General features: G+C 47.0%; 1 protein-coding gene across 1 annotated transcript in view; it reads left to right on the top strand.

Annotated features, from left to right (window-relative positions):
* Positions 1 to 1,867: 1,867 nt before the first annotated feature.
* Positions 1,868 to 18,404, top strand: part of fam102ab (family with sequence similarity 102 member Ab) — a 52,593-nt gene continuing 36,056 nt past the window's right edge. The window contains exons 1-2 of the mRNA XM_042059352.1: positions 1,868 to 2,005; positions 2,478 to 2,775. Of these exons, the coding sequence (XP_041915286.1) occupies positions 2,630 to 2,775 (146 nt within the window). The 5' untranslated portion in view covers positions 1,868 to 2,005; positions 2,478 to 2,629. The remainder of the gene's footprint in view (positions 2,006 to 2,477; positions 2,776 to 18,404) is intronic.

Here is an 18,404-nt window from a genome sequence, read left to right as displayed (position 1 = left end):
TGGACTGGTTAATGTGTTACGAAATGAAAGGAGGGTGTTGGATGGACCAAAACATAATGTCCGAGAGGTGTTCTATTGCATTTAAGTCAGGGAAGTGAGGGGGACAGTCAATTGTATGAATTCATTTATCCTCCAGGAATTGCCTGCACACTCTTGCCACACTCTTGCCACATGTGGCCATCGTTGTGCACCAGGAGAAACCCAAGGCCCACTGCACCAGTACAGGGTCAGAATATTTCATCCCGATACCTAAGAGCAGTGAGGGTGCCGTTGTCCTGCCCACAGAGGTCTGTGCATCCCTCCAAGGGTATGCCTCCCCAGACCATCACTGACCCACCACCAATCCGGTCATGCTGAATGATGTTGCAGGCAGCATCATGTTCTCCATGACATCTCCAGACTCTTTCATGTCTGTCACATGTGCTCAGGGTGAACCTGCTCTCATCTGTGAAAAGCACAGGGCGCTAGTGGCAGACCTGCCAATTTTGTATTCTATGGCAAATTTCAAATGAGCTCCACGGTGCTGGGCAGTGAGCACAGGTCCCTCTAGAGGCCATCGGGCCCTCAGGCCACCTTCATGAAGTCAGGCCACCACCTGTAAAACCATTCCTGTTTTGGGGGTCATCTCATAGTTGGCCCTCTAGTACACCTGTAGTAAATTTCGTTGACATCAAAGCAGGTGAACCTGATTCACAACCACCTCTGTTGCATAACTGGCCAGATCAATATCCCAGAAGTGTGACTGACTTGATGCTATACTCCTATGACCAAGTGTTCCCTTTATTTTTTTGAGCAGTGTATGTTTTTTAAGAACATGTTTTGAATGAAGACAGACCATTCATAGGTGATTGCAACGCGTCTATTCATAGGTGGTGGCGCCGAAGCCACCAGCAGAGGACGCTACATGCGAACATAAAAAGCGCACAGAACAAGGCATCGCATCTTGCCAATTTTAACCCAGACTGAAACGTTCTGGTAGCCTACTTCAGCATTGTACGTCGACGTCGCATCTCTTTAAATGCCTTTAAGCATCTTAATGGTATATGTAAGAACCGTGTCGCTCGATTTTACTTCGGTACTTGCTATGCCCAGGGCCTATAGGCTAAGTTAATATTTTTAACTACCTCCTGTTGCCTACAGCGAATAATGAGTATTACTTCTAGACTGATAATAACGGGAATAGAGTGGAATATCTTTCGACCCCCACTGTCAGAACAATGCAGATACAATCCAACCCATAAACTGAGACGCGCACCTTGCGCTTCAACCACGCACCCGTGCACTGCAACTGAAGCGTGTATGGCACTCAAAGCAACATCAGGATTGTGGAAAGATAGGCTACCCTCTTGCATAATAGCCCTCTCATTTTTTTGTTTTAATATTTCCCCCGTATTTCAACCTTCAACTAAATGCATTTTCATTTGTAAAATAATAATAATAATAATAATAATAATAACAATAACAGCCTAATAATAATCATAATAATACGCTTTATTTGTATAGCACCTTTCATACACAGAATGCAGCTAAAATGCTTTACATTTAGAGCATGTAACACAATAATAGAGTCAGTCAGTCATTATCAGTCACTCAGACAAATTAGCCAGTATAGACAGAACGAAGTAGTCTATAGCCTACACCAATCTGAGTTATGGGCCTATTTGCATGGAGAATACATGAACAGTCTCTTACAGACCATCTCTTAGTTTCGGTCTAGCTTCTAGCCAGCAGTGTCAGCCGGCAGCTGTTAATGTAGCATACAAACTGCGAGCCAATTTTATTCAAGGAAGTCCACGCGTCGTAGGGAGGGCGGCGCTTCTGGCCGCTGCTGAGTCGAGGAGGAGGGTTTAAATTAGCCCCACCACTACAGCACGCTCCAAAGTACGGGGATTGCCTTGCCTGACAGTTGGAAAAGATTGCTGTTGTGATTTTAGTCAAGACAGCGGTGGTCTTGATTCAGTACTGAGAAACCGACATAGGCTTCGTCGATATCAGTCAGATACATGTAAGTACGCTTCTGAAGTTATACTTTATTGTGCCGTTGTCGGCGCTTATGGTAAACTGAGACGTAGCCTGTTGTTTCTTGTGGTGCTGTTTTGAAAGGGAGCTTTTCAGTGTTAACTTGCCACTGAATTATTTGACGGAACGTAGCCTACGTTGGGCTATCGGTGAAACTCTTATATTTCCCTGTCAAGTAGGCTAGGCTATGTTTGGACGACAGCCTTTGAGTCTATCTTTGCCTATATCTTACCACTTAAAAAGATCGTGCGGCCAGCAGATAGCATGTGTTTTATAAACCTATATCCTACCTGCCTTGCGAAGAAGTTATAAGCCTAGTTTAATCATAGGGTTGGCTGGCTGGCTAATGTCTGGGAAACAGTCCCCGTGAAGTGAGTTTTTCTTACACAAATATATTGCATTTTGGTGGTTATTTCCAAGTTGCCTGATGGCTGTTTTGTTTTTTTTGTCTTATGCAGGTGCAAATTAACAGAAGATGCTGAACCAAGATAACAATTTCAAAAAGGACTTTCAAGCTCCAGATTAAGACTTTTCGTTGCCCGGGGTTTACGTGCAATTTCTATACATCGACTCTTAGTAGGCCTACTGTCCGTTTGATTCCTGCGCAAACATGGCGTTTTTAATAAAGAAGAAAAAGTTCAAATTTCAGACTAATTTTACGCTCGAAGAGTTGACAGCGGTACCCTTTGTCAACGGGATGCTCTTCTGTAAAATCAGACTGCTGGACGGTGGAGATTTTGCCATTTCATCATCCAGGTAAACGTCCATTATTGGAATGAGAGTTGATTTATCATTTGACTACAGTGGTAATTTGATGGTAACTTGGTGTATCCAATTTAATTTATAGTGACACTGAATTTCAAATAATCTGGATTATTTCTGCAGATTTAAATAATTGTTGCCGTCATTGGGCAGGTTTAGGTGAAACACCTGCTTTACACCATCTCTGAAGCATGTGGCTTTGTTCAATTATTGTTGTCTTTAGCCTACACAGAATCATCATTAATATAATCTTTTATAACAGAGCTCATGGCAGTTTAAAAAAAAATACCTTTTGTATGTGTGCGCCATCATTTCTTTGTTGTAAATTTGGGATGCTCTGCAGAGCCTTCTTGCTATGCCACATTAACCACAACCTTAAAGAGGTGGTGGTGGGGGGGGGGGGGGGTAGGAAGTCATTAATTGTGCCCAATGGTAACAGGCGAACAATAGCCTTTTCATTCTCATTGAAGTCTTTATGTTTTTTTTACATATTGCAGAGCCTGGATGTTGCAAAGTCATGTACATTTAATTTTGGATGATGTGAAATTTTGGCTTGGACTTGGGTCACCTTAGATTTCAAATAATTACTTTTGTTTAATCTAAAATCGATTTTAAGCTACTGTATAATGATGAAGACATACATTTGTGAGACTGGCATATTTTGTCTTATGCCTATAAATGATGTCTCTGGCTGCATTGTAAAGGGACTCTGATGAGTTAAGTGTTAATGGTGAGGAGCTGCACTCTGCACTTGACCCTAGCCAGACACAGTGGCTTGTGTGGGAGAAGGATTTGGAAAAGCAGCCTGAACCCGCTCGCCCCTGGAACCATCCTTGTCCGTTTTTGTCTGTGTTTGTATGTGTGTGTGTGTGTGTGTGTGTGTGTGTGTGTGTGTGTGTGTGTGTGCGTGTGTTGGTCTCCATGCTCCACTTTAGAGAGGAGCTCTCGGTAGGGCCCAACGTCTGAGCCGGCTGCCATGACTCATGAGCACTGGCATCAACACTCAGACACAAGGTTCTGTTTTGCCTACAGACGGAGTGGATTTTCCAGTGCTTTAGATCTGTGAGTGTGTGTGTGTGTGTGCACGCACGGATGTGTATCTGCGTCCTGTTCTCCTTAGTCCATTGAGATGCCTTTTGGCGTCTTTGCTGAGAAGTACTGTCATCAAAGGCCACCAGCCGAGCTCACTGAAACATCATTAGGAGTCTATTTAGCCACCTCTGAAGCCTGGGACAATCACAGGGGCGGGTTCACTCACGCTATGAGAACAGCATCCTGAGTGCACACTGGTGTAGTCCTTTTGCTTTCCACTGACTTGTTTGAGTTTAAATGCTCAATAGGCAGCGTTCTTCAAAATATGGTGGGTGGATTTCTCAAAGTGTGGGATGTAATGAGAAAGAGATAGAGAGAGAAAAGGCACATGATCAGAAACATCCAGAATATCTCGCATGCTTTGCACACTATTGCAAGTTTGCAATTTCAATGAAAAAAGTTTATTTTTTAAGTTTATTTTGCATGTAATTTTCTGTAAATTACATGGCATATTGCGGCTTTATCCCTTATAGCCTAATGGTAAGTTCAGAGACATTCATATTAAGAGAAGCATATACTAGGGAAGGTTGCTGATTTTGATAATTCAGGGATCCAGGCAATGTGTATTCATTGATTTCTTGGACACTTGCTTGCAAATGAAGAGGAAAATGTAGCTGTTGATGTTATAAAACCATGGTTAGCTACAGAAACATTTGACCTGGACATGATATTTCTAGCCAGGCAAGATATGTGTGCACTTGAAAGAAATTGGTTCCTTATTATTGTTATTATCTTTTCTTCCCTTGGTCTCTTTCTTCACACCCGTTGATCTCTCAAGTTAAAGAAGATAGAGAGGGTAAATTCAGTCTGCCAACATGACAAAAGAGGCCAGTTCAGGTTTCAAAGTAGCATTGATGGAGGCCGGTGCATAAAGCCTTGTTCTGTGGTCTCTGTCACCTCAACACCTTGTTAGGGTGGTTGCAGACATGGTGGCATTGAGCTCTCCAGAACATTCTGTTCCCACAAGAATGCAGGTGCTTGTTATGTGCTGACTCCGACTCATTCTGTGTCAGCTCTCTGTGCAGGAGGAAGCGTTTAGTTGACAGCTGTCATTCAGTGCGGCTGCAGCCTTGTTTGTGTTTATAAATATCAGCCTAAGCTAGGCCAGGCCAGATGCACAGGTGTCTGGGAATGGGCCACTGCTTTGCATATGAGCAAAACAGAATAACTGTACACATGGGCCTACTTAAACAGCAGTGTGTGTGTGTGTGTGTGTGTGTGTGTGTGTGTGTGTGTCTGTCTGTCTTCGTGTGAGGGATTGAAGTGTTTGTGCGTACACACTTTCCAAATTTCATGCTCTGTAAATTTCCTTTTTTGAGGGGGTCTGTTGCTGAGGCTGAATATCCTTGCAGCTGTCTTATCTGATTAAGTGTATTTGTAAAAGCTCTGCCTGTACATTGTATGAGCTTGTTAGTGTTGTTTGTCTCCAGTTGTATTTCTGAAGTGTGTGAGGGAGAGAGAGAGAGAGAGAGAGAGAAAGAAAAAAAAAAAAGTGTTATTCTCAGAGGCATATGACTAATTGGAATGAGTGTGCCATCACATGGCAGTATGACCACTCTGTGCCAGGCACTGAGTGGCGAGCACTGCCCAGACACCCATGCACCCAGATGCCCGCCACTGGCCTTGGTCTGAACAAAGCCCTGAGTGTGTGGCCCAGAGGAGCAGGGAGGGTGGGGGTAAGGGGTGGGGGTAAGGGGTGAGCGAGAGAGAGAGAGAGAGAGAGAGAGAGAATGGCACTGTGGACAGTGTGTTTTCTCTGCACAAACCAAGCCACAGTTTGCCTTCTATTTTTTCTCCTCCGCTCTCTCTCTCTCTCTCTCTCTTTCTTCCTCCTCTGTATCTTGTTCCCTTGTTATCTCCCTCCTTCTCTCGTTTCAGCTCCTCATCCCTCTGTACTCATATTTCTACATCTCTCCCACTGAGGTCATGAAGCCAAACGATGGCAGAGACCAAAGGCTACTCTCTGGCCCTGCCATCGCCATGGCGCTGCTGCCCTGGCATTGGGTTTCGGTTGGCAAGGTGATTAGTCCCTTGGCTTGAGGGTATACTAATGCCAGCTCTGCAGAGTTGAGCCATCAACCTCCCTCAGTGTGTGTGTGTGTGTGTGTGTGTGTGTGCGTTCTGGGGTGGGGGCACTCTGATGAAAAGAGGGCAGAGAAGGCACTACAGCACGAAGGATGAGCATTTGCTGAGCCTGCTGCTTTTTTAATGGTGGACCTGCACAGCGCTCGCTAACATAGCCTCTGACACTCGTACATCACAGTTTGACACTCATAATGACTTGAGATAGAGAGAGAGAGAGTGTGTGTGTGCGTGTGTGTTTCTTTCTTGCAATGTCTTTCTTTTACCTCAAGCCCCTGTCACCCAGTGCAAAGTATTATCACCTCCCATGAGTTACACGCAGACTTGGAGGGGAGCAAGAATAGAATAAAGAATAAGAGCTGTGTGCTGTGTGCTGTGTGCTGTGCGCTGTGCGCTGTGCGCTGTGTGCTGTGCGCTGTGCGCTTATTGGGTTTCTGGAAGTGCATTTCAACTCCCAACTGTTGACCGTTCTGGTTTTGTGACTAGATCAGATCATGTTGAAATATAAGAAGCCTGAAATTCCTGGTCTGGGAGGTGGCTCCCAGTCACATGACGCACTCAGCTGCCTCGTTTGCCCGACATTTCTCAACGGCCCAGGTTGAAACCGCTCCACTCCCTGCTTCTTGTGTGTCGTAAGGAACAAAAGCAAACATCGAGGCCATCCAGGCGAAAAGCAGCAAGTGCTCCTTTGGAGGCCAGTCCATGGTTAATGTTTGCGCAAGGCTGTGGCTGTTATGTCACACTCTTTCGCCCGGCTCTCCATCAAGGTCATCGCGGTCTGTGTCACCCACTCAAGCTCAGCAGGCCACAGGCAAATCTCTGGCCACCACCTGGCAAGGAAACAGTCACAAATGGAATAGTTGCCTCAACCATAACAGTGAAATGCATTCATCACAGCACTGTAAGCAAACAGAACTCAGGTTACTGAGGGTCAGATGCCTGTGTGTCTATGGGCAGAAAGACCCTATCTGTTCTCACAGGTATACCTTACTCATTGGCTTGTCCATGTGTTCAGGGGAATTTTGTTATCTGGTAATTTGTTCCCTAGAACTGTATTAAGTCTTGGCCAAGGGGAAAGGCGGCTGTGTGAAAAGGAAGTTGGCTTCTGACTATGTGTTCTGTCTACTCTTGTCTGTAAACAAATGATCTTATGATGTTTAGAACTCTAAGAGGTTGCTGTGGAGACAGGCCAGTTTGTATTTATCTTCCCTGGGATTGGAGCTCTTTATCTTCTCCTCTTTTCCCTGATCTGTACATCTGCTGTCCTCTTCCACTCACTCTCTTTCTGATGCTCTTCTTCATTCATTCTCCTCTTCTCTCTTTCTTTCTGTCTCACGCTCATCCCTCCCTCTTGCCACTCCCCAGTTCATCTAATCCTTCTTTTCTCTGCAGGTTTGAGGCACTCCCTACCTAGTTGCACCATTTCCATCATCTTGTTGATCTTTGCACTGCTAACCTCTCCCCCGTCCTTCTTGGCTTCAGACAAATCTTTCTGTCTCTCGGTCTTCCTCTGATTCTTCTTTTTCATTTTCTCTCTCTCCCTCTCTTTCTCTCTTTGTCTCTTTATCTCTCCTTAATGACCTTCCCTTTCTTCTCTTCTCTCTCCTTATACTCTTCGCAATGGGAATCTTCATCTGTGTATTTATTTGTACGGTCAACATCAAGATAATGGATCAGCTGAGCAATTCATTTTTCCCAGATGAGGGTGGAAAACTGCCCAGCAGGTCCCGGAGGAGAGGATGAATTATTGTTTTTCCGCCAGCAACCAGACCTCTGGAGTTTGGCCAGTCGAAAAATACCTCACATTCTGCTCATTTCGAAGCACCAGCAGTATCAGTGAGGGATCACAGGGGCCAGTAAATGCTTCTTGTCCAGAGTGTGTTTTCCTGTAAAGGGGGTGGGTTAGATTTCCCCCTGACTAATGAGGCCTTCAGTTTTATGGTGATGAATGTTTGGGAGGAACCGTCAGAAAGTATGACTTTGTTTATCACCGCCATCTGAGTAATGGATGCTGTTTTTTTTATTATGTGGCCCAGTGAGAGTGCTTGTATGTATGAATATGTATGTGCATGTGTGTCTGTATACATGGATTCTGTATTTGAATTTTTTTGTGTGCAATCTGTGCTTGTGTGTGTCTGTGTATGTGATTCTGAATCTGTGTATTAGCGTGCGTGCATTTGTGTCTGTGTGTGTCTGTGTGTGTCTCGGGGGATACTCTGCTGGGAGTTTACAACATGTATACAGGCCCCGTGGAGAGACTTCTGTAACAGTAAACACTGTGATCTCATCCACACACTCTCTGTTTTCTTTCATCTCTCCTCCTGTGCCTCCCTCTACACTCTCTCTCTCACACACACACACACACACACAATAAAACATGTATCCAGGGCACAAGCATGTCTTACTGATAAATTCTATTAAAGAGGCCTGTTTCATAACACTAAACACCAGCCGGCTCCACCCCTACTCCCCTTCATCGATGCGTGCGCCCACTCAGGTGCAGGACAGAGTCCAGTGCTGGGGCTGCAGGTTGGCTCTCTCAGGCCTCCGCCATGCCTTATTCATGAGCCGCAGCCACGGGAGGCCCTCCGCGGCCGAGTAAAAATATCAGCGTCCGGACAACCAGCTGCAGGGCTCTGGGAGGAAGAGGAGGAGGAGGAGGAGGAGGAGGAGGAGGAGGGAGAAAACAGTGACGAAGTGTCAGACACACAGCAGCACATAATTGGTGCTTCTCTCAGTCTTGCAGACACATATCGAGAAATAAACGACCCCGTAGAGAGAGGAAAAGAGGGAGGGAAGGGGACTGGGCAGAGAGAAAAGAGAAGGAGGGAAGAAAGGAAGGAGAGGCAGAGGGAGAAAGAGAGGGAGAGGGAGAAGGAGAGGGAGAAAGAGAGGGGGCTTTATCTGCTGGACGAGGGACTCTGTGAACGTGGCAGAAGGGGAGCGCGCCAGCATGGCCTCATTCCACAGATTCCACAACAAGGGGAAAATGGAGAGAGGAGTGAAAGTGAGAAACGGAGTGAATAGAGGGGCCACTGAGATGGAGAAACGAGCCGGAAAAAGCATGCAGCCTCAGAGATATGGGACCCGCGCACACACACACAATCCTGAAATCTCTGCATATTTACTTAATAGCCTACGTGCAAGAAAGGCTCTCTGTACGCTGGTTTGTTTCCGGTGGAGCCAGGTGTGTTTGAACCTGCCGCTATTGTTTATGTAATTAGTATCTACACGCACTCGGCTGGGTGTTGCACTAGTGAATCAGCATGTTCTGATAAAGAGGGATTTATGTGTTAAAATTGTTATTATTGGGCAAACAAGGTATTCCATGTTGGAGGGAAGGAGCAGAACATAACAGAAGATGACGTTACAACAGAGTTAACGCTCCATCGGAAATAAATGAGCGTACAGGAGCCTTTCATGCACATAGTCTATTAGAAATTCCCAAAATCTCTATATATTCCCTTTATTAAGAAATCCACTAATCTCTCAAATGAAGAAACCTGCCTGTCTGAATATTTTCATCAATAAACTTCCTTCCTCTACCTTTTGTCTGAGTGTTTAGTTGCTCATGCTGGCGGTTTGGTTGCTCAGGTACAGGTGATCCAGGTGATCTTCGCTTACCTGTGTACCCTTTGTTCTCGGAGCACAGCGTACTCCCACACCCTGCCTCGTCAGTAACGGTGTGGGGGTGATCTTTACACAAGGTGATATGCAAAGTAGGCTAAAAGAACCTGTACTGACCTGAACTTCTGTGTGTGTGTGTGTGTGTGTGTATTTGTGTGTATTTGTGTGTGTGTGTGTGTGTGTTTTATGTGTGGTTAATAGTGTCACATGAGTGCTCCCACTATCTCAGTCTGTTTCCTGGCTGTGTTAAACATGCTTGTGCCTTGGTTCTATGCTTTATTGTGTGTGTGTGTGCGACATAAAGCAGGGCCCTCCCAGTCAACAACAGATTGAGATTAAGATTTAGATTACGGCGTCTCCCATCCCATTCTCATGGAGTGACTTAGAGCAGACTCAGGAGTCTATCCAATCAGGAGCAGACTCAGGAGTCTATCCAATCAGCCCGTGAGAGAGGATTGCTTCATGGAGCCCAGACACACAAGCGTCCCCATGACGATTAATAAAGACACACACATGCACGCACGCCAGTCATACACACCCTTTGTAAACTGTAAGGTGTTGTCAGATTTGACTGTGCCCACTTTTTTCCCATTACAGCAATCTGCATGCAATAACACACACACACACACATACACGCGCGCACGCACACACACCTCTATAATAGGCTCCTAAACTAGAGCAGACAGCTCTGTTATCTCCCCTCCACCAGGACCACCCCACACGCACACACTCACACAGTGAGTTCATATGTGCTCTGCCCTGCATCAGCCGTAAAGATTCCGTTTACACTGATTCATACAGTTTATGGCTTCTGCAGTCACAGGAACACCTGCAGTGGGCCAGATAGCAGCGCTGCTGCTCTTGTGCCTGATTCAGCCATCAGGTCTCCGTCCAATTAAAAGAGAGAACAAAAGAGCCGTAGTGTCCTCTCTTCTCCATGGAGATCTTAGAATGTTTTAATTAACTACAGGAGGAAGCAGAGGAAACGCTATTTCCATCTCCATTTTTTCCCTCTCTCTCTCCCTCCCTCCCTCCCTGCTGTCTTTGAAGAGTGCCTCCCGGGTTGAGTATGGCTGAGTATCTGGAGAGGGGATTTGCACATGTTAGCGTAGTGCCCTACTTCCTCTTCTGTGGTCACTGGGACTGCTTTTTGGATGATGAATCATATCCAGTTTATGGAACAAAGAGGGATGTTTCAGCTAATGTGACATAATGTTATACTCTGACTCATGTAGTATGTTCATATTAATTAGTGCTTAAGTTGAGATTGCTCTTGGAATGAGATGTTAGATGTCCATCTTGTGTGTGTGTGTGTGTGTGTGTGTGTGTGCGCTGTGTTGTTTAGAATAAGATACTAGTTCGGGTCTTCATTTACAATGTGTTCATTGCATTTGAGTGTCACCTCGAGCGTACGTGTTTGTGTGGTCTTCACTCGCCTCTAATGTAGCAGGAAGTATTTTCCCATGAATCTTGTCTTGCTTTGCACTCTTGTGGCCTTTGCATTCAAAGTAATCCACATACACTGGATTGTGTTTGCAACTCTGTATCCCTGTTTCTGAAACTCTGTTGCCATTTCACGCCCCGGGGTTGCAAGAGCGGATGATGTCTTTATCTGTGTGAAGATGACTGCTGTATTGTGACCCCTGAAAATGCCCCTGAAATTCTGCTCTGTTAAGCCAGCTAAGATTTTTTAGTTTTTTCCTCCGTTACTGGCCTGATATCGTTGTTACTGCTTGGATACACGCCCCAGTGTGTGTCTGTGTACATGTGTTTGTGTACGTGTGTGTGGGTATGTTTTCAAAGGTGAGAAGATTAATGTTGTTTCAGATAAATAGGCAATGCTTGTGTGTGTGTGTGTGTGTCTTTTTTATTATCTGGTGTGTGTGTGTGTGTGTGCGTGTGCGTGTGTTTGTGTGTGTTTGGTTGTTTGTGCCTCTCTGCGTCTATGCCAGTGTTTTACGATGCGTTAATGCCGCGGTGTGCACGTGCACCCAGGCACCCAGGCTTGTAAATGTCGATTTAAAGCCCCATTTGATTGAGGCCAGTGAGAAGGAGGGGAGCAGGGGAAGGAGGGTGGGGGTGAGCTGGGTATTGCCCCCCCCCCCCTTACACTTGGTATCAGCCTGGGTATGCAACCCCCCTGTGTGTGTGTGTGTGTGTGTGTGTGAGTGTGTGTGTGTGTGTGTGTGTGTGTGTGTGTGTGAGTGTGGTTGGGAAATGTGGTTGGGAGATGGGGGGGCTAGTAGTGTTGCAACTGTTTTGAGGGGAGTGTGAATGCCTGTTTGTGTTTGTGAAAGTGTGTAATGGGGTGAAGAGGGGTGTGTTGTGGTCAGCAGTACCGTAGGCGCTGATCCCTTCGTCACTCTAGTAAGGCCTGGAGAACAGAGGAGTGAGATTCTGACAACTACAGGCTCACTCCAGACATGTACACACAGAGCTAAATATGGACATCATTAAATATGGACATATGGAGCTAAATATAGACATCATTATTTTCATATGTTCACAAACGTAGAATAAGAGCTTCTGATGGAACCACTCAAATGCCTGGTGCTCTTAGGCCAATGGTGGAGTACAGCCTGCTATTTGAGTTCTATTACATAAATGTCAGGCTATAGTGCAACTCTCTAGCTGTTTTGCACCAAACCCTGTGATATTTTTAACAGGCACACTCATCCACATATAATGTGTGCAACTATGTCTGGCGTCTGTGTTGTCTGTCATTAACGGTCTAGAATAGTCACCAACAGCATCTTTTTAAAGCTCACAGACAGAAAGAGACACAGCGAGAAACTAGCTTCCTGTCCCGAGGTATTACAACATGACAGAACGGTGACTGTCACCACATTCTAGTCTTTCATGTATAGTTATGTGCACATTTTGTGTGTGTGTTGATGCAAAATGTTTCAATTTCTTTTGTGTGTGTGTGTGTGTGTGTGCGCATTTATGTGTGTGCACATGTGTGGTCTCCCCTGTGCTTTGACCTATGACATTTGTGTGGGGTGAGTGTTTATCATAGAAAAAAGAACAGGCTAAGTAAGGCCTTTCTCTGGACTGGTGATTATACACTTTTCAGGAAAGCTGTGTCTTGGCTCCCTCCACACACTCTCTCTCTCTCTCTCTCTCTCTCTCTCTCTCTCTCTCTCTCTCTCTCTCTGTCTCTCTCTCTCTCTCTCTCTCTCTTCCCTGTTCTCTTCTTTCTCCCTTTAAACGCACAGACCGCTCAGAGGCTCCGCGGTCTTCTCTCCCCCATGCAGTTCATCTTTGCGGAGCTGAGCTGTAGCCGTGGTCCATGTCAGGGCTGGTAACTGGATCAGCGGAGGCCCCTGACCCTCCCCGCCATGGCCACGTGTGCAGTAGCACTGATGCTATATCCAGCCACATGCCGCTAGCACACTGTTTTCATTCTGTGGCCAGACTACTGTCAGGTGCATGGCAGAGGCTATAGTATCAGCAGACTTTTCTTGGGTCCTCTCCCCCGTGTGTGTGTGTGTGTATTATGTGTGTGTGTGTATTATGTGTGTGTGTGTGTGTGTGTGTGTGTGTGTGTGTATTACCTGCGTGTGTGAGCCTATCTCTGTGGGGTGGTGTGAATGTATGTTTGACATGATGTATGGCGTCCAGGCTCAGACATGTTTGCGCGGTAAGGTGAGCAGGGTGCAGAGGGAGGATCGGCAGTCACATGAGGTGAGGAACTTAAACGCCCCAGATAGTTGAGGTGAGGAACTAAATGTTCCAGATAGTTCAGGTGTGGAACTAAGGAACAGCTGAGCTGGGACTGGTACAGTAGTTGGCCACCAGGCCATCCGGCTCTGCCAGTCCATGCAGTCACTAGCAGAGAGTAGAGAAACACTTGCCGTAAAGGCTTTGAATATAGTGCTGAGTGTGTTGATTTGGAACATTGGAAAAATCCCTGTTATTGTTAAGAAATCTGCTTTTATCTAGTGGTTGAGAAAGTCTATGACGTTAGAGAAGAGGTGGAGTTTGTGTGTGTGTGTGTGTGTGTGTGTGTGTGTGTGTGTGTGTGTGAGACGTTTGCAGTTTGCAGACGTGGACCTAACCTATGGTCTGTTTCAAGGCGTTGCTGCAGTGTCTGCAGAATCAGCTGGGTTTTCTTCAGAGGGAAAGAGAGAGCAGAGTGAGCGAGCAGAGAGAGGGAGAGAGAGAGGGAGAGAGAGAGAGAGAGGGAGAGAGAGAGAGAGGGAGGGAGAGAGGGAGGGAGAGAGAGAGGGAGGGAGAGAGGGAGAGAGAGAGGGAGAGAGCGCAGAAAGAGAGAGAGCAGAAACGGAGCAGAAAGAGAGAGAGGGAGAGAAAGAGAGTGAGAGAGAGTGAGAGAGTGTGCAGAAAGAGAGAGAGCAGAGACAGAGCAGAAAGAGAGGGAGCAGAAAGAGAGAGTGAGAGAGAGACCACAGAAAGAGAGAGAGAGCAGAGACAGAGCAGAAAGAGGGAGGAGAGAGAGAGAGAGCAGAAACGGAGCAGAAAGAGAGAGAGGGAGAGAAAGAGAGTGAGAGAGAGTGAGAGAGTGTGCAGAAAGAGAGAGAGCTGAAACGGAGCAGAAAGAGAGAGAGGGAGAGAAAGAGAGAGAGAGTGAGAGAGAGAGAGAGAGTGAGAGAGTGTGCAGAAAGAGAGAGAGAGCAGAGACAGAGCAGAAAGAGAGGGAGCAGAAAGAGAGAGTGAGAGAGAGACCACAGAAAGAGAGAGAGGGAGAGAAAGAGAGAATGAGAGAGTGTGCAGAAAGACAGAGAGAGCAGAGACAGAGCAGAAAGAGGGAGCAGAGAGAGAGAGAGCGGACGAAGTGGAAAGAGAGGCATGTGAGTGTATGAAGTGGCTCCCAGAGCAGAGCAGTCCTATTCCCCTTGTCCCACAGGCTCTCAGTGCCTCCCAGAGCAGTCCTATTCCCCTTGACCCACAGGCTCTCAGTGCCTCCCAGAGCAGTCCTATTCCCCTTGACCCACAGGCTCTCAGTGCCTCCCAGAGCAGTCCTATTCCCCTTGTCCTGCAGGCTCTCAGTGCCTCCCAGAGCAGTCCTATTCCCCTTGTCCCGCAGGCTCTCAGTGCCTCCCAGAGCAGTCCTATTCCCCTTGTCCCGCAGGCTCTCAGTGCCTCCCAGAGCAGTCCTATTCCCCTTGTCCCGCAGGCTCTCAGTGCCTCCCAGAGCAGTCCTATTCCCCTTGTCCCGCAGGCTCTCAGTGCCTCCCAGAGCAGTCCTATTCCCCTTGTCCCGCAGGCTCTCAGTGCCTCCCAGAGCAGTCCTATTCCCCTTGACCCGCAGGCTCTTAGTGCCTCCCTGTGCGCGCTCATATGGACTGGGTGTTGACCCGCAGGCTCTCGGTGTCCCTGTGCGCGCTCATATGGACTGGGTGGTCCCTGTGCGCGCTCATATGGACTGGGTGGTCCCCACAAGCACAGGGAGACGAGCGCTTCACTGGTCCAACGGAGAAGCTGCCTCATCTGCGTGTCATTTCACCCACGGCTCAGCCAATCAGAACGCTCCGTCACAAGTTAAATGTTTTCAGCTGTTGGCTGAGCATAGTGTCAACCGTTCGTCAGTGTCTTCCACTCTCTCTTCTCTCCCCTTCTCTCTTCTGTCGTTGATGTTCTCTCTCTCTCCTTCTCTCTTGTTCTTCCTCTCTCTACCTCTTCCTCTCTCCTTCCCTCTCTCAAATCCTCCCGGGCTTGCTACTTTGAGTATTGAAGTGTGTGTTTGTGTGTGTGTGTGTGTGTTTGTGTGTGTGTGTTTGGAGGAAGAGGAAAGTGTGTGCGGCTCTGAGAAGTAGGTTAAATCAAGTCCTCGGGGAGTGGAGGAAAGATGGGTGGAGGTACCGACACAACGAGGGAGGGAGAGAGGAAGGGTTAGTTTAACAATACAGTAAACATGCTCACACACACACACACACACACACACACACACACACACACACACACACACTTTCTCTTTCTCTCTCTCTCTCTCCCTTTGCAGAATCACCTGCACAGGCTGGCATATATTAGCTTACGTGGTCGTCATTTGCAGAGCTTGCATTAATGCCATACCATACCACACATAGTTGGCAGCGGTACAAGCTAGGCTAGCGGCTACAGGCAGTGTTTTGTTTGCGGCTTCCCCCCTCTGATCTGGGGCCTGTTTATTTAGGCTCTGACACCGAGCACTGCTTCCCCTACGGCTCCTCTCCTGCCCTCTGCTCTGCTCTGCTCTGCTCTGCTCTCTGGTTGTGCTCAGTCATGGTTCACAGGGTCAAGGAGTCAAAGGTGAAGGCAAGGAATCATGTGTTTCCTCTGTTCTTTGTGGTCGACGTGGAGTTCATATGTGAGCATGTATGAGCGTGTGTTCAGTGTGTTTGTGTGTGTCTTTGTGCTCTGTGTGAGTGAGTTTGAGTGTGTGTGTGCGTGTGAGTGAGTGTGAGTGAGTGTGAGTGAGTGTGAGAGAGTGTGAGAGAGAGAGAGAATCGGAACACCCACCATCTCCCTCACGCAGAGAGAGTTTTAAAACTCCCTCCATTCACTCAGTTGCCTACACAAACACACACACACACTCCCAACCCATCTCATTCCAAACACACTCTCCCACCCAGCCTGTGGAAACCTAAAGAAAGCACCACAGACACGCTGCTTATGGGCTTGTGCTGTGTTGTGTTGTGTTGTGTTGTGTTGTGTTGTGCTGTGTTGTGCTGTGTTGTGCTGTGTTGTGTTGTGTTGTGTTGTGTTGTGTTGTGTTGTGTTGTGTTGTGTTGTGTTGTGTTGTGCTGTGCTGTGCTGTGCTGTGCTGTGCTGTGCCTCAGAGACACACTGCAGTGCCGTGTAGTGCACTTTTGTTTTTCATCCACTTTCTGAAGTTCAGGCACAAGTCATGTGCTTTGAGATGTCCAACTGTGCAACAGTGCATTTGTATTTGACTGGCTTTGTTACCTTTCTGGAAGCGTCATATGTCATATGCAAAAACTTCTGAAAGTCTATGTGTGTGTGTTTGTGTGTGCCTTCAGCCATCATATACCCATGGTTGAAGGCACATGAAGGCTCCCTGCCTCACCAACACACACACACACACACACATCCTCTGGCACGTCGCTTTGTCTCGGAGGCTTTGGCGTCCGTCGCAATCCCAAGTTTCCATGTGAGTAGGGACCTGCACTGTGATTTTCTGGAAAAGAGGTCGCCAGGAGTCCAGCTGTCGTGGTGGCGTGGAGAGTGTCGACTCGTCGAGTGGCTTTCAAGCGCTTCTTCAGGAGGGGAGATCTTTTATCTTCTCTCTTTATCCTTTTCACTTTCCGGCATTCCTGTCCCTCCCCGGCCCTGCACTCCCGTCCACTCTGATGGGAATCTCCAGGCTGCGGAATCTGTTTACTGGAATCTTAATCCGGCACTTTGGTCCGCTGAAACACACTCAGATCAAGTCAGATGGAACTGACGCGGTCCGATTCCTATCTGGTTATGATATATGGTGTGTGTGTGTGTGTGTGTGTGTGTGTGTGTGTTTTGTGTGTGTGTATGTACTGGGATTACATTTTCTCGAAAAGCTTTTCAAAAGTGCCCGCATGCCTGTTTAGAGGTCAGGGGTTACATTCTCCTTGGCTCGGACTGCTTTCTTCCAGGATTCCTCTTCAGGAGGGCCACCTGGTCAAACCGTCTGTAGTTATTCCGTGTCTGATTTGACTCCAAGAGCTGTCCACTCTAGCCGAACTAAAAAAGCACACAAGACTCGCTCAGCACATCACTGCAAACCCTCTCTTTTGCCTACAGGCAAATAATATGCCCTGATAGACTGTTATTTTGACAGCTGCACTTAACTGTGTGTGTGTAATGTGCAAGGAAGTTTTTATGAGCCTAATATTGGAGTGCATCAGAAATGACACGCTGTCACCAACGTCAATTTTAAAGCACTTGACATCAGCATTAAACAGATGTGTTTATTGCTGTCTCAGAGCGATTTGTCAGCGCTCGTCATGGTTGTGTCTGCTCTGTCCACACTAAATCATACTAATGGGTTGAAAGCGCTGTGCACACAGGCTCAACAGGTCGACAGGTGGGAAGGAGCTGCCCCATACCTCACACCACATGAAAGCAGCTGACAGGCCACAGCCGGACACTATTGGACAGGACATGCTCACAAACAGGACACGCTACTTTGTAATTACTGAAGAATTCCGCCCGCAGCCCACCCAATGAATCTGATATTTTAGTGGGTGTGGCACATGTAGCACCCGTCTATTCGTGTGTGTGTGTGTGTGTGTTTGGTGTCTGGGCTTGTCCCTGTGTCGAGGGAGACGTGTGATTACAGGACGCACGCTCAGGGAGGGACGTCTGAAGTGACATCACTGACGGTCAGTGTCCCTCCCTTCGCTCCGGATCCCCAGAGAGAGTTCTGGGAAACCTGTGATTTGCACTGTCGGTACCCGGCAGGCTACTCGTATAGTTCCCATAAGTATAGGAATGTTCTCGAATAGAAGAGTAAACACCATCAGAATTCAGTGAATGGGTGGAGCCCTTTCTCTAGTGAGATGGAATTTCTAACCATGTAAATACAACATCGGTCAAATTTAAGTGCAGTGTGTGGTTTATGTACAGTATATATATGTATATAATGTTCCAGAGTATACGGTACATATGAAGGGATATTGAGAGTGCATTGATAGTATGCTACGTTTATAATGTGTGTGCTTTCAAAGTTTAGCTAGCTACCCTTAATCCCTTTTCTGTCTTGCTTTTGTGTGGTTCTTTGTCCCCCCATCCCTGCCCCCATTGATTTCAAGGAGAGAGAGAGAGAGAGAGAGAGAGAGAGAGAGAAAGGGGTGCAAATGGAGACATCCATGGAGAGAGAGAGAGTA

Source organism: Alosa sapidissima, chromosome 13 (assembly GCF_018492685.1).
Source record: "Alosa sapidissima isolate fAloSap1 chromosome 13, fAloSap1.pri, whole genome shotgun sequence".
Classification (NCBI taxonomy): domain Eukaryota; kingdom Metazoa; phylum Chordata; class Actinopteri; order Clupeiformes; family Clupeidae; genus Alosa; species Alosa sapidissima.
Note: the sequence above shows the minus strand (reverse complement) of the source record. Positions and strands in the feature narration are given on the sequence as shown.